Source organism: Hemiscyllium ocellatum, chromosome 1 (genome assembly GCF_020745735.1).
Source record: "Hemiscyllium ocellatum isolate sHemOce1 chromosome 1, sHemOce1.pat.X.cur, whole genome shotgun sequence".
In the NCBI taxonomy this organism is placed as follows: Eukaryota; Metazoa; Chordata; class Chondrichthyes; order Orectolobiformes; family Hemiscylliidae; genus Hemiscyllium; species Hemiscyllium ocellatum.
This window is the reverse complement of record NC_083401.1, coordinates 16,494,715-16,509,840: the sequence shown is the minus strand read 5'-3', so window position 1 is coordinate 16,509,840 and position 15,126 is coordinate 16,494,715. Positions and strand designations below refer to the sequence as shown.

The window sequence follows — 15,126 nt, the reverse complement described above, 5'->3', positions numbered from 1 at the left end:
AAATTTGACTATAGTGCTTTCACTTCCTTCTTTCAAGACATTTATATTGTAAACTGTTGTGGCCCGAGGGCTGATCCCTGTAGAAGCCCAATGGTCACAGGATGGCAACCTGAAGAAAACCACCCCTGTTGCTCATAGAGTCATACAGATGTACAGCATGGAAACAGACCCTTCCATCCAACCCGTCCATGCCGACCAGATTTCCCAACCCAATCTAGTCCCACTTGCCAGCACTCGGCCCATATCCTTCCAAACCCTTCCTAATCATATACCGATCCAAATGTCTCTTAAAGATTCAATTGTACCAGCCTCCACCACCTCCTCTCGCAGCTCATTCCATCCTCCAAGATTAGTTGTGAATTTCACTGTTTGATAATTTTCCCAGATGCACAATGTCCAGCAATACTTGAATTCAAACAGCAAAGGTCTCTCTCTCTCCTGCACTGACCTCAACATGTGCTTCCTTTGTCTGTTCTTCTCCCTTTTAAAACTGCTGTTGTTTTGACTTTGCAACAGCATATGAAACAGTAATTGCTGTTCCTGTAATACGAGAAATCACCTCCAGCACCTAAAATACCTCAAAAAAGGAGCAGCTGTTACAGCCAGAAATTTTTCCCGTTCCTCCATCTTGGATTACCCAGAATCTTGCCCACGCACCAATCCTCCAACACAGTGGGCTCTTACCTGATGACTTAATCTTTTGTGAGGTACATTGTTGAACCCCCCTCTGGAAATCCCCTCTATCCACTTTATCTTGGAAAAAAAGCTAATAAATTAGTCAGATACAAGTTTTGTTTTCATCAAGTCATGCTGACTCTTTGGCTAGATCATGATTTTCCATACATACTGTTATTACTTCCTCAATAATTGATTCCAAAATCTTTTCAGTAATAGATGTGATGCCAATCAGTCTATAATAACCCATTCTTTGCCTCCCTCTCTTTTGAACTGGCCTGTCACTGTCAGTTTTCTAAACCTGTGGTAGTCTCCATAATCCAAGGAGCAACACACTCTTGACCGGACTTCCATCTTCCACCTTCTGTAAACTCAAAACCATTCAAATCTCGCACCAAGTCATCATCGTTTTCCCATGCAGACCCCCAGGATTGAGGATGACCTTCCTCCACCCTGGAGTTAAGGATCCTAAGGTGTCGAGTCCTACAAACCCTGCTACAGACAGATTGGAGGGCTGCCTGCTGAAGTGGGTGGGTGGGATTCCAAGGCTATCACATGCTCCTTCCGCTTGGCCTCCATTCAGGCTGTCTGAGCCGCTCAAAGTGGTTCGCCCCCTTCCAGTCTGAGCAGTGACTCCCGCCAGTTGCTGGGGATGTTGCATGTTTTCAGGGAAATTTTGAGGATGTCTTTGAGGCACTTCCTCTGCCCTCTTGGTAACCGCTTGTCATAACAAAGCTTAGAGTAGACAGCTTGTTGTGTGGGCCTTGTGTCAGGCACATGGTCAACGATGTCTACCCAACACTGCTGTCTGATAGTAATAAGTGCCTTAGGAACATTGGTCAGGGAGAGGTCACTGACATTGGAGAATCTCTCAAGCCAGTGCCTTTGCAGGATTTTGCACCGTCATCAATGGGAGTGATATTTGTTGAGCCATTTCTGGTGTCTGCTGTACATGGTTTCCATTGCAGATCATGACTTCCTTCCCCAGTAGACCCTGCAGCAAGTTTCAGTTCTTTGACAGATGTTGGCGTCATAGGTTCCCTTATTGATCTTAAGTACATTCTTGGTCAAGAAACACTGCAATCTTTCACAGGATCTCAGAATTAGTACAGTGCAGAAAGAGGCCATTCGCTCCATCATGCCTGCACTGGCTTGATTATCCTGTAGCAACCTCTACATATCCACACATCATTACTATCCAAATAATCATCCAGGGTCCCTCTTGAATGCCTCAGTTGAACCTGTTTTCTCTACATTTCTGCATGGCGCATTCTGTACACTAACTACTTACTAACAGACAAGTTTTTTTGTCTCACAATACCTTACTTTAGTGCGTTTTGAGAAGATTTGTTGTTCAGGTTGAGGTTGTGTTCACTGGGTATCTGTTCTTTTTGAATATACAGTATAGCTGTGTATAGGTATTCCAACCGGAACTCTATCAACATTGAGTTAGACCCCATCTACAAACCCCTGAGAAAAGGAACAGGAAATGACATCACCAACCCAAAGAAAGCCAAACACATAAATAGAAAGCAGCAATCATCAGCAGTGCTTTGCCCGGAGGCTCACTGAAGAAGTTATCTAGTAGGGTGACAAAACGTCTGGAAATGAACCTTCCAGCTCAGCGAGCAAACCTACACCCATACCTTACTTTGTTTGCACATTATGTTAAAGCCATGCCCTCTCTTCTTGTCTTTTTTTTGGGCGAGAAAATGTTCACCCCATCCAGCTCAGTCGTGATTTTGAATACCTCAGTCAGATCTCCTCTCAGCCTTCTGTCCAGGGTGAACAGTCCCAACTTCTCCTCTTTTAAACTTTAACATTCTCCAACCCCGTGTATTCCCTTCCAGGGTCCTGCTCATTCTCCATTTCAGCAATGACCTCCTGTCCCATAGCGCTCCGAGATATCTGTACTCCTCTGATTCTGATGTCCTGCATATCGCTAGTCTCATTTAGTCTGCCATTGAAACTGACTCCCTTCGTGATTATGGCCAGTTTTCCATTTGGCTGATGCTGGTAATAAGTTAATGGACGGTCTATTACAAAAAAATACAGAGGCTGACTCTCCCAGCATTTGGTATCCCAGTGCTCTACCTGAGTGTCAGTGTTGCAATTTGCATAGAGTTCTCATTGCTTTTTGTCAGACTGCAATGGCTAGACAATTCAATTTTCTGACACTGGCCTGAACACGCATTCATTCCTCTCCACTTTAAGGGGAGACATTAGCCTAATGGTATTATCACTGAACCAATGAAACGTTCTGAAGACGTGGGTCCAAATCCTGCCATCTGGGTCACTAACATCCTTCAGAGAAGAAAGTTGCCATCCTTACCTGGTGTGACTTACACGTGACTCCAGACCCACAGGAATGTCGTTGATTCTTAACTGCCCGATGGGCAATATATGTTGAGCCAACCAGTGTCACCCACATCCCGTGAATGAATTTAAAACATTTTAGACAACAGTCCCCCTCTCCTGAACAGCTCAGCAATAGTTTTAAATTAATAATCTTTGTTCTCAATTCTCTACTGAGAAAATTATTTGTCTATGACATTGATAATTTCCAACAATTTAACAATTCGGTCAGCTTGCACCCCTGGAACCTGCTACATCAACACTTCTCAAACGCTGTCACTATCCCATTTCAAGGCTTCAAAGTTATCACTACCATCAGAGATGTGAGAAGGGAGCCCCAGGGTTGGGGGGTTGGGGGCAGGGGAGCTGTCTGCACAGGTAGGAGTGCAGCAGTTGGGAGTCACGGTGGGGAGGTGGGGGCTTGGAGGTCATACCCATGGACGAGCTCGAGTCCCAACGAAGGTAGATGGCGACATTTGAATTTAATAAAATTCTGGAACCAAACTATAGACTGCTCCAATGTCAACCGTAGCCAATCATCATAAAGCCCAACCTTATTCACCAATTTTATTTAGGGAAGGAAATCTGCCATCCTTACCTGGTCCGGCCTACATGTGACTCCAGACCCACAGCAATGTGGTTGACCCCCTCTGGACAACAAATGCTGGCCCAAGCTAGCGATGTCCACACTCCCATTAACAAATGAAGGAAAATAGTTAGCCAGAGTTCGATGGTGTCCATTGCCTCACTTAGGGTCCTGCACACCCCACCCCTCCACTTTAAGAAGCCCTGTCCAACAGTCATTGGGAAAATAGCCAGAGTTACATGAGATGCCTTCGCAGGGAACTCCAGGCTACTCTAATGGAGTTTGCGTCTGACCCAGCGCAGGATCTGCTAGAATGCAAAACTGGAAACAGGAGGAATGAATCACAGCCACGACTCGAACTGAGATAAAATAAAACTTTCAGTTCAATTCAAATTCCCAAAGGCTCACACAGATCAAACCTTCATGTTAAAGTTATAGAATACAAGGCAGAGAAGGAGGAGGAGACAGGACAAAGGCACAATGTGGTGTCCTTTAGCTAAATGATGACTGAATTCCTGCATCTCAAACATCGATGATCACAACCTCACCCAGACCTTCTGGACCTGGATTACAAATGGTAAGAATTCCAGAAATTTCCTTGACCATGATCCTCTCCTGCTTTCGGCTGGGGCTTCTCCCTGCAGTAGTTTGGAGGCCGGAGCTGGAGAATAATGATAGGGTCAGCAGGAGGGGCAAAGCACAACGTTCCCCCATCGCTTTGACTCAACATAATCCAACTCTTTCTTTGAGGCAATCTGGCCAGAGCAACAAATGGACATAACTAACTGGGTTGGTCAGGTCAGGCAGTAGGGCTGTCAACGCTGGTTGGGCATCTCCAAGGAGATCTCATCACATGACCTCCAACCACCTCACCCAGCCTGCCATTAGTCACCTGATCTGTCAACTACCACCTTCCCCTCCCTAATTATTAGTCCGAGCATGAAACTACTATCCACTGGATGATTCTCAATCTGTCAAATAACCTCTTTCCTCATTTGGATATTTAGATTAGATTACTTACAGTGTGGAAACAGGCCCTTCAGCCCAACAAGTCCACACCAACCCGCCAAAGCGTAACCCACCCATACCCCTACATTTACCTTCTACCTAATTTAGCATGGCCAATTCACCTGACCCGCACATCTTTGGAATGTGGGAGGAAACCGGAGCACCTGGAGGAAACCCACGCAGACACGGGGAGAACGTGCAAACTCCACACGGTCAGTTGCCTGAGGTGGGAATTGAACCCGGGTCTCTGGCACTGTGAGGCAGCAGTGCTAACCACTGTGCCATCATGCCGCCCACAACAAGTCCACAACGACCCTCCGAAAAGCAGGTAAATAAACAAAATTAAATTGAAGAAAGCATTCTTGCAGCTACAATCCTTCTCCCCTGAGTTATTCACAGCACCGTTAATCTTTTCCTTACACTGTTCCTGAGGACACCCCTGGATAATTCACCCCCTCCATTCCCCCAAAGCTCATCCGGGGCTCTGGGTGGGGTCAATTGAAGATATCAAAGTTGAGGATAGGCAGGTTTTTTCCAATAGGTGGAGAGGTAAAGGGTTACGGCACCTGAGGTGAACTCAAAACACAGATCAGTGGCCATCTAAATGCACAGCAGCGCAGGCCTCTTCCCCTTCCTCCCTCGGAGGGTTTTCAGCATTGTCAGGGAGAGTTTGTGAAAGGGTAGAGGTGGATGGAAATCAGGTGAAGTTGGAGAGTATCGGGAAGAGGGGGCAAACCTGGCTGCAGACAGCACTAGTTCCACCCTTGCCCACCTTTCACTTCCCACTCCCACTCAAAGAAGCTCTAGGGAAATTGAAGGTTAGTGCCTCGTTATTCAGTGAGGGACTTTACATCCTGACACATTCAACATAGCACAACAAATCCAGTTCATAACCACTACTCCTATTCTTTACAAATACAGCTCCTGGTTGTGCCAGGGTATCTACTTTCGAGAGCTAGCCTTTACTTAACATCACTAAAAATTCTGTCTATCGCAGCTCTGTCGGTCAGTCAGTCAGGGAATCGAGGGTTACGACAGGAAAAGAGAGTTGCGGTTGCACAGGACATTGGTTAGGCCACTTTTGGATTACTGCATGCAATTCTGGTCTCCTTCCTATAGGAAGGATTTTGTGAAAATTGAAAGGGTTCAGAAAAGATTAACAGGGATGTTGTCAGGGCTGGAGGATTTTAGTTGTAGAGAGAGGTTGAATAGGGTGGGGTTATTTTCCCTGGAGCATTGAAGGCTGAGAGTTGACCTTACAGAGGTTTATAAAATCACAAGGAATATGGGGACAAGGTAAATAGGCAAGATCTTTTCCCTGGGGTTGGAGAGTCCAAAGCTAGGGGGGCATAGGTTTAAGGTGAGAGGGGAAAGATTTAAAAGGGACCTAAAGGGTAACTTCTTCACCCAGAGAGTGGTGAGTATATGGAATGAGCTACCAGAGGAAGTGGTGGAGGCTGGTACAATTGCAACCTTGAAAAGGCCCCTGGAATTTTGGTGATTTTCTGCAATATATCATGTAGATGGTATACATTGGGATAAACATCATTGTTCGTTCACTGTCGCTGTGTCAAAATCCTGGGTTTGCTTCCTAAAAGCACTGAGAGTGCTCAAATGCCCGAGAACTGCAGCTATTCAAGATGGCCACTTACCACCATCTTGCCAAAGACTGTTAGGAATGAGGCAATGAATGCCTGCCCTACCAATGATTCCCAACTGCACAAACAAATAAAATCAAACCAAGAACACAGGGTTAGTAGTGGAGACACCTACTTTCGCTGGGTCACTCCTTGGTAGCTTGGACTACCAGCAAGCCTTCAACCAACAGCAACCTCGGTGAAACACTTCTCAATGTGTTCACTTGAATGAGGCCAGGTTCGATCAACTTTGACCCTTTCCTGACTTCTCTGAAAACTGGGGATTTCCAAGATAGCTGCCACCGAAGGACAGTCAAAGGTCAGAGATCAATTTTTTATACATATATATGAATGTATGTACACACATGTTGAGTGGACAAGCTGAATGGCAACACAAACCAATTCTGTTTTAACAGGAACATAGTTTATATCCTTTCATTCTCGCCTGTCTTGCCAAGTCGTAACAAGGTCAACTTTCTTCATCATGCAAAGTCAGTTCTATTTCTGAGGGTTGGTTCCTTGTGGAGATTGGTGAAGAATCCCTGATGTCTGCTGGCATTCCTGCTTTGTCTGGAAGAGGTTTAACATCTCGATTTGCTGACTCATTGCACACAGTGTCCTGTTGACTCTCTCCGCCTGCGCCAGACAGGAGGCTCAGTTCCTTGGAAGGAGTTTTCCCACAGTCCGGGCTCTCCTTTTCATTTTCTCTCTCTATTTCAACCAAGTCCATTCCGTCCGCGGAATTGTTTTCTTCCAATTCTGGAATTCCAAGATGCCAGCCTCCCTTTGGAGTCTGGGATTTTTCAGGTTCTGCCCTCTGGTAAGAATCCTCACCTTCGACCTGGCTTGTGACCTTTCCCTGACCATCACATTGCAGTTCGCCATCTCCGCTGGAGCTAGGCCCAAAGTCTGGGGCCTCGGTTTGTTCCTCATCACCTCCCAAAGGCACTGCTGTCCCAGTTGCTTCATTGTCTCCCTGAAGGACTGGCTGTTGGTCATGAATCTGTCCCTCCTCCTCTGTCTGCTGAGGAGGTTCAGGTGGAGGGGGCGATGGCTTTATGAACTGATGGCACATGGGACATGTTTTTTGGACATACAGCCAGCGCCGGAGACACGATGAATGGTAATAATGTCCGCAAACTGTTACAACAGCAGCCCTCATACCCTGAGCGGGGGAAAAAAAAATTGAAATGAGACAAACAGCAATCAGCATCCAACAATAACAGCCACAAACATGTTAACCTCCATACCCTGCACCACCGATGCTCAGGAGCAACAGTGTGTACCATCTACAAGATGCACTGTAGCAACTCACTAAAGTTCCTTCGGCAGCACCATACGATCATAACAAATCCTGTACTCTCTGATATGCAAACTAGGGAATGTTTCCAAACAGAAATGTTTGTCTCACAATCTTTTGCTACTCAAAGTGTGGGCGATGGAACAAAAATGTGGTTCCTATTAACTGGAAGATTACACACACAGTATTACTGTATAAGCTACAGATAACCACTGCTGGAATTTCAAATGGCTTTTTTTTTAAGTTAGATTTATAACTATCATCTTGATGGAATTTACTTTCTTCCATCTGATCAGCATTGATATAGAGTAGCATTTAAACTTGTTCAGGGTATTTGCTTACATTAGACTGGTACCAAGTTGTTGGACAAGGTAACCAAATCATTTTGAAAGTTACTTGGCGTAATATATTAATTATTTCAAAACTTGTAAACTCTACTATCAAGAAGGGCGAAGGCAGTAGACTACAAGCTGCCGGTTCCCCTCGGAGCCACTCCCCATCTGACTTGGAAATATATTGCCATTTCTTCAGTGTCACTGGGTCAAACTCCCTGGAATCCCCCCAACTTTGCCCAACAGGAATGTGGGTCAACCTACAGCTCATCGCCACCTTCTCAAGTGCAATTAGGGACAGCCCCACTTGTGACTCCCAATCCCCAAGAAAACAAAAAACTCTGGGCGTACCTTCACTGTGACGCTGAGATTGAGAATACAGGAATGTAGGAAACAGGAACAGGAGTAGCCTTCATGGCTGATCATGCAAAACATCTCTCACACTTGCTCCCCATATCCTTTGATACCTTTAGCCATAAGAAATATAAGTTTGTAAGTTAGCTCACTGAGCTTGAAGATTTGTTTTCAGACATTTCGTCACCATACTAGGTAACATCATCTGGTGAAACGCTGGTGGTATGTCTTGGTTTCTTAAGGTAAGTGATGTCATTTCCAAAGACTCTCACTGATGATGTTACCTAATCATGGTAACGAAATGTCTGAAAACAAACCTTCAAGATCAGCGAGATAACTTACAGACTTTTCATCAAACTGAGCTATAAATCTTCTCAAAGATCCCTATGTCTAACGCCTTACTGAAAACTTCAACATATTGGCCTCAACCATTCTCCACTGTGGAAGATTCCACAGGATCCCACTCTTTGGGCGAAGACATTTCTCCTGATCTCAGTCTTAAAATGGCTCTTCTTTATCTTTAGACCGTGAACCCTGGTTCTGGGGTCCCTCACCACTGGGAACGTATTTCGTGCATCTAACCCGTCTAGTCCTGTTAGAATCATCTAGGCTTCAATGAGATTGCCCCTTGTTCTTTAAAAATCCACAGAATATAGTCCTAACTGATCCAGTCTCTCTTTATACGTCAGTCCTGAACATCCTCGGAATCAGCTGAAAAGGTTACTTATGAAGATGGTATATTTGGGATTGAAGCAGACTGTAGGGAAAGTGAAGATGCCCTCACCTCAGTTGATCTCCAATCTCCCTCAGTCGCTAACCCTTCCTTTCCATTCCACTTGCTTCTCCCGCCTTTTCTTAGTATTACACCCATCATTTCCCCACCTCAGTCTCCAGAACTGCTGAAGGATCACTGGGCCGGAAACATGAACTCTGTTTCTCTCCACGGTGCTGACTGACCTGCTTAGCTTCTCCTTTGTTTTAAGTTCTGATGTAAAGCATCTGCAATATTTGGGCTTGTTTCGTCCACCCCAACATTAGTCCCAACCACCAACATCGCGAAAACAAAAAGGCTTTCCAAACACGAGCAACTTGCATGTGGGACTAGTTATATAACCAGAGAATCCCTGCAGTGTGGAAACAAGCTCTTCTAACCAACAAGTCCACACTGACCCTCTGAAGAATAACCCACCCACACCCATTCCCCTACCCTATTATCCTATAATTACCTTTAAACAATGGGCAATTTACCGTGACAAATTCACCTAACCTGCACATCTTTGGACTGTGAGAGGAAACCCATGCAGACACAGGGAGAATGAGCAAACTCCACACAAACAGTCGCCCGAGGTTGAAATCAAACCTGGCACTGTAAGGCAGCAGTGCTAATCACTGAGCCACCCTGTCGAACCAGGAAGCATTTTCTTTCTTGCTTGTTAACAGGACCTGGGTAAAGGACAGTTAAGAGTCAGCCACATTGCTATAGGTCTGGACTGCATGTAGGCCAGACCAGGTAAAGATGGCAGTTTCTTTCCCTAAAGGACAATAATGAATCAGATGGGTTTTCCGACAATCAACAATGATTTCCTGGTCGTCACAAGACTCTTAATTCCAGACATTTACTGAATTTAAATTCCACCATCTGCTGTGACAGGTTTCGAATCCAGGTCCTCACTGGTTCTCTGGATTAACAGTCCAAGCCATCGCGCCCCTCCCCCCCCCCACGTTATTTACATTGCCCATGCAGACACGGTGAGAATGGTCAAACCCCACACAGACAGTTGCCGGAGGGTGGAATCGAACACGGGTCCCTGGCGCCATGAAGCAACAGTGCTAACCACCCAAAGGCAAGTAATCCTGTGAATTGGGTTCCTCAACATCCTATGTGCCCTCACCATCCTACATTTGCATCGTCTTCCCGAAACCCCCCTCCCCAGCCCATTGGAGGTGCAGAGACCTACCTGGTAGCAGATGGCACAGACGTCAGCGTAGTCAGCAAGCTGTTGTTGGGTGGCGCAGGGCAAAGAGCTGATCTTCTGGGCGGCCTCTCTGCGGAGGACAAAGCTGTTCCAGCCAGCGCGGGCGCGCAGCCAGACGTTGAAGTAAGAGTGCACGACGATGACCGAGGCGCCCATCCAGCTCCACTCCCCAAAGATGGACTCCACCACGCCGTAGGCAACGACGCACACCGCCACGAGGAACTCCAGGACCCGGCACGAGCTGTTGACGTAGTAGATGACGTCCTCCAGGTTCTCGATGGGCTCCCTCCTCAGGTCCTCGGTCACAAACAGCCCGTAGATGAAGATAGTCCCAGTAACCTGGAGGAAGGAGTTTCAGTCACAATATGGCATAATACACCAGTGAGGGGGCAAACTCAGAGAGGGCATGAGTGGAGTGGGGGGGGGGGGGGGGGGGGGAGAGAGAGAGAGAGAGAAAAGGAAGTGAGTAGTGGAGAGGGCATGGGGGGCGTTGGAGGGCGAGAGAAGGGGGGTAGACCGCGAGGGAAGGGGGGGTGGAGGGCCAGGGGAGAGGGGTGGAGGGCGAGGGAAGAGGGGGGTGGAGGGCCAGGGGAGGGGGGCTGGAGGGCGAGGGAAGGGGGGTGGAGGGCGAGAGAAGGGGGGTGGAGGGCGAGAGAAGGGGGGTGGAGGGCGAGAGAAGGGGGGTGGAGGGCGAGAGAAGGGGGGTGGAGGGCGAGAGAAGGGGGGTGGAGGGCGAGAGAAGGGGGGTGGAGGGCGAGAGAAGGGGGGTGGAGGGCGAGAGAAGGGGGGTGGAGGGCGAGAGAAGGGGGGTGGAGGGCGAGAGAAGGGGGGTGGAGGGCGAGAGAAGGGGGGTGGAGGGCGAGAGAAGGGGGTGGAGGGCGAGAGAAGGGGGGTGGAGGGCGAGAGAGGGGGGGTGGAGGGCGAGAGAAGGGGGGTGGAGGGCGAGAGAAGGGGGGTGGAGGGCGAGAGAAGGGGGGTGGAGGGCGAGAGAAGGGGGGTGGAGGGCGAGAGAAGGGGGGTGGAGGGCGAGAGAAGGGGGGTGGAGGGCGAGAGAAGGGGGGTGGAGGGCGAGAGAAGGGGGGTGGAGGGCGAGAGAAGGGGGGTGGAGGGCGAGAGAAGGGGGGTGGAGGGCGAGAGAAGGGGGGTGGAGGGCGAGAGAAGGGGGGTGGAGGGCGAGAGAAGGGGGGTGGAGGGCGAGAGAAGGGGGGTGGAGGGCGAGAGAAGGGGGGTGGAGGGCGAGAGAAGGGGGGTGGAGGGCGAGAGAAGGGGGGTGGAGGGCGAGAGAAGGGGGGTGGAGGGCGAGAGAGGGGGGTGGAGGGCGAGAGAAGGGGGGTGGAGGGCGAGAGAAGGGGGGTGGAGGGCGAGAGAAGGGGGGTGGAGGGCGAGAGAAGGGGGGGGGAGGGCGAGAGAAGAAGGGGGGTGGAGGGCGAGAGAAGGGGGGTGGAGGGCGAGAGAAGGGGGGTGGAGGGCGAGAGAAGGGGGGTGGAGGGCGAGAGAAGGGGGGTGGAGGGCGAGAGAAGGGGGGTGGAGGGCGAGAGAAGGGGGGTGGAGGGCGAGAGAAGGGGGGTGGAGGGCGAGAGAAGGGGGGTGGAGGGCGAGAGAAGGGGGGGTGGAGGGCGAGAGAAGGGGGGTGGAGGGCGAGGGAAGGGGGGTGGAGGGCGAGAGAAGGGGGGTGGAGGGCGAGAGAGGGGGGGGTGGAGGGCGAGAGAGGGGGGGTGGAGGGCGAGAGAGGGGGGGGTGGAGGGCGAGAGAGGGGGGGGTGGAGGGCGAGAGAGGGGGGGTGGAGGGCGAGAGAGGGGGGGGGGGGCGAGAGAGAGGGGGGTGGAGGGCGAGAGAAGGGGGGTGGAGGGCGAGAGAAGGGGGGTGCAGGGCGAGAGAAGGGGGGTGCAGGGCGAGAGAAGGGGGGTGGAGGGCGAGAGAAGGGGGGTGGAGGGCGAGAGAAAGGGGGGTGGAGGGCAAGAGAAGGGGGGTGGAGGGTGAGAGAAGGGGGGTGGAGGGTGAGAGAAGGGGGTAGAGGGCGAGAGAAGGGGGTAGAGGGTGAGAGAAGGGGGTAGAGGGTGAGAGAAGGGGGTAGAGGGTGAGAGAAGGGGGTAGAGGGCGAGAGAAGGAGGGGTTGAGGATGAGAGTGGGGGGGTTGAGAGCGAGAGTGGGGTGGTGGAGGGTGAGAGTGGTGGGGGGTGGAGGGCGAGAGTGGGGGCTGGAGGGTGAGATTTGGGGGGATGTGAAGGGTGTGAGTGGGGGATGGAGGGCGTGAGTGGGGGGCGAGGCATGATTGGGGGGAGGGCATGAAGGGGGAAGGAGATTGAGAGTCGGGGAAAGGTGCGAGAGGGAGGGCGTGAGTGGGTGGGATGGGGGGAGGAAGAGGGTGTGATGGCAGAGAGTAGCGAGTGGGGGATTGAATCATCTTGTACTCATCAGTGGTAGCTTCGTTAGATTTATCATTTATTCTGGTCTTTAAGACTAGTCTGAGGGGCAGAAAATACTTAAAATGATGAGGGACTGTGAAGCATTTATCTCCCACGTACCTGGCTGTCCTTGTTTACCATAAGGCTATAAGATACAGCGGCAGAATTAGGCTACTCAGTCAAATGCATGTTCTAGCATTTGATCATGGCCGATATGTTTCACAACCCCATTCTACTTGCCTTCTTCCTGTAACCCTTGATCCCCTTACCAATCAAGAGCCTAACTATATGCTTTTTATGGTTTATTCACAGAATGCGGACATATTTACTGTCTAAGTACTGGGAGTCTGGAGTCATATGTAGGCCAGAACCAGGTAAAGATGGCAGATTTCCTTCCCCAATTAGCGAACCAGGTGGACTTCTTTTCTGACAAGCGATGATGGATTCATGGTCATCACTCCAGATCTTACTGAAATCAAACTGCAGCATCTGGGATTTGAACCCAATTCCCCAGAATTTTCCCAGAGTTTCTCAATTAAAGGTCTAGTAATAATACAGCTAGGCTATTGCCAATCCCATCTCTGTCTTAAATACTTGGTTGTTGTGGTTCTGTTCGCCGAGCTGGAAGTTTTTGCTGCAAACGTTTCGTTCCCTGGCTAGGGAACATCATCAGTGCTATTGGAGCCTCCTGAGAAGCGCTGCTTTGATGTTTCTTCCGGTATTTATAGTGGTTTGTTCTTGCCGCTTCCGGGTGTCAGTTTCAGCTGTAGTAGTTTGTATGTGGGGTCCAGGTTGATGAGTCTGTTGATGGATCTTCTTGCCGTTTCCGGGTGTCAGTTTCAGCTGTAGTGGTTTGTATATTGGGTCCAGGTCTATGTGTCTGTTAATGGAGTTTGTGGATGAATGCCATGCCTCTAGGAATTCCCTGGCTGTTCTCTGTCTGGCTTGTCCTATGATGGTAGTGTTTTCCCAGTCAAATTCATGTTCCTGGTTGTCTGAGTGTATGGCTACTAGGGATAGCTGGTCGTGTCGTTTTGTGGCTAGCTGATGTTCGTGGATGCGGATTGTTAGCTGTCTTCCTGTTTGTCCTATATAGTGTTTTGTGCAGTCCTTGCATGGTATTTTGTAGACTACGTTAGTTTGGCTCGTGCTGGCTATTGGGTCCTTTGTTCTAGTGAGTTGTTGGCTGAGTGTGGAAGTTGGCTTGTGGGCTGTTGAGTCCTAAGGGTCGCAGTAGTCTGGCTGTCAGTTCTGAGACGCTCCTGACGTATGGTAGTGTGGCTAATCCTTTTGGTTGTGGCATGTCCTCGTTCCGTGGTCTATCTCTTAGGCATCTGGTGATAAAGTTGCGTAGGTATCCGTTTTTGGCGAATACCTTGTATAGGTGTTCCTCTTCCTCTTTTCGCAGTTCTGGTGTACTGCAGTGTGTTGTGGCTCTTTTGAATAGTGTCCTGATGCAGCTTCGTTTGTGTGTGTTGGGGTGGTTACTTTCATAGTTTAGGACTTGGTCTGTGTGTGTTGGTTTCCTGTGTACCCTTGTGGTGAATTCTCCGTTGGGTGTTCTCTCTACTAACAGGTCTAGGAATGAGAGTTGGCTATCCTTTTCCTCTTCTCTCGTGAATCGCATTCCTGAGAGTGTGGCGTTGATGATTCGGTGTGTTTTTTTTTCACACTCAGACAACAACTCACTAGAACAAAGGACCCAATAGCCAGCACGAGCCAAACTAACGTAGTCTACAAAATACCATGCAAGGACTGCACAAAACACTATATAGGACAAACAGGAAGACAGCTAACAATCCGCATCCACGAACATCAGCTAGCCACAAAACGACACGACCAGCTATCCCTAGTAGCCATACACTCAGACAACCAGGAACATGAATTTGACTGGGAAAACACTACCATCATAGGACAAGCCAGACAGAGAACAGCCAGGGAATTCCTAGAGGCATGGCATTCATCCACAAACTCCATTAACAGACACATAGACCTGGACCCCATATACAAACCACTACAGCTGAAACTGACACCCGGAAACGGCAAGAAGATCCATCAACAGACACATCAACCTGGACTCCACATACAAACTACTACAGCTGAAACTGACACCCGGAAGCGGCAAGAACAAACCACTATAAATACCGGAAGAAACATCAAAGCAGCGCTTCTCAGGAGGCTCCAATAGCACTGATGATGTTCCCTAGCCAGGGAACGAAACGTTTGCAGCAAAAACTTCCAGCTCGGTGAACAGAACCACAACAACGGACACCCGAGCTACAAATCTTCAACCAGACTTTAAATACTTGGTCTCCACAGCCTTCTGTGGCAATGGGTTCCACAGATTCCCCACCCTCTGACTGAAGAAATTCCTCTGCACCTCAGTTCCATAGGGTCCAGTTCTCTGTGCCTCAGCGGGGGTCCGGTTCTCTGTGTCTCAGTGGGGTGCCAGTTCTCTGTGCCTCAGCGGGGTGCCGGTTCTCTGTGCCTCAGCGGGG

General features: G+C 49.3%; 1 protein-coding gene across 3 annotated transcripts in view; it reads right to left on the bottom strand.

Moving 5' to 3' along the window:
- Nucleotides 1–6,581: 6,581 nt before the first annotated feature.
- LOC132824033 (RING finger protein 145-like) overlaps nucleotides 6,582–15,126 on the bottom strand; it is a 45,505-nt gene continuing 36,960 nt past the window's right edge. For all 3 annotated transcript variants that reach the window (XM_060838327.1, XM_060838380.1, XM_060838466.1), the window contains exons 9-10: nucleotides 10,206–10,562; nucleotides 6,582–7,426 (exon numbers count right to left, since the gene is read on the bottom strand). In XM_060838327.1, coding sequence (XP_060694310.1) covers nucleotides 6,731–7,426; nucleotides 10,206–10,562 — 1,053 coding nt within the window. In that variant the 3' untranslated portion in view covers nucleotides 6,582–6,730. The remainder of the gene's footprint in view (nucleotides 7,427–10,205; nucleotides 10,563–15,126) is intronic.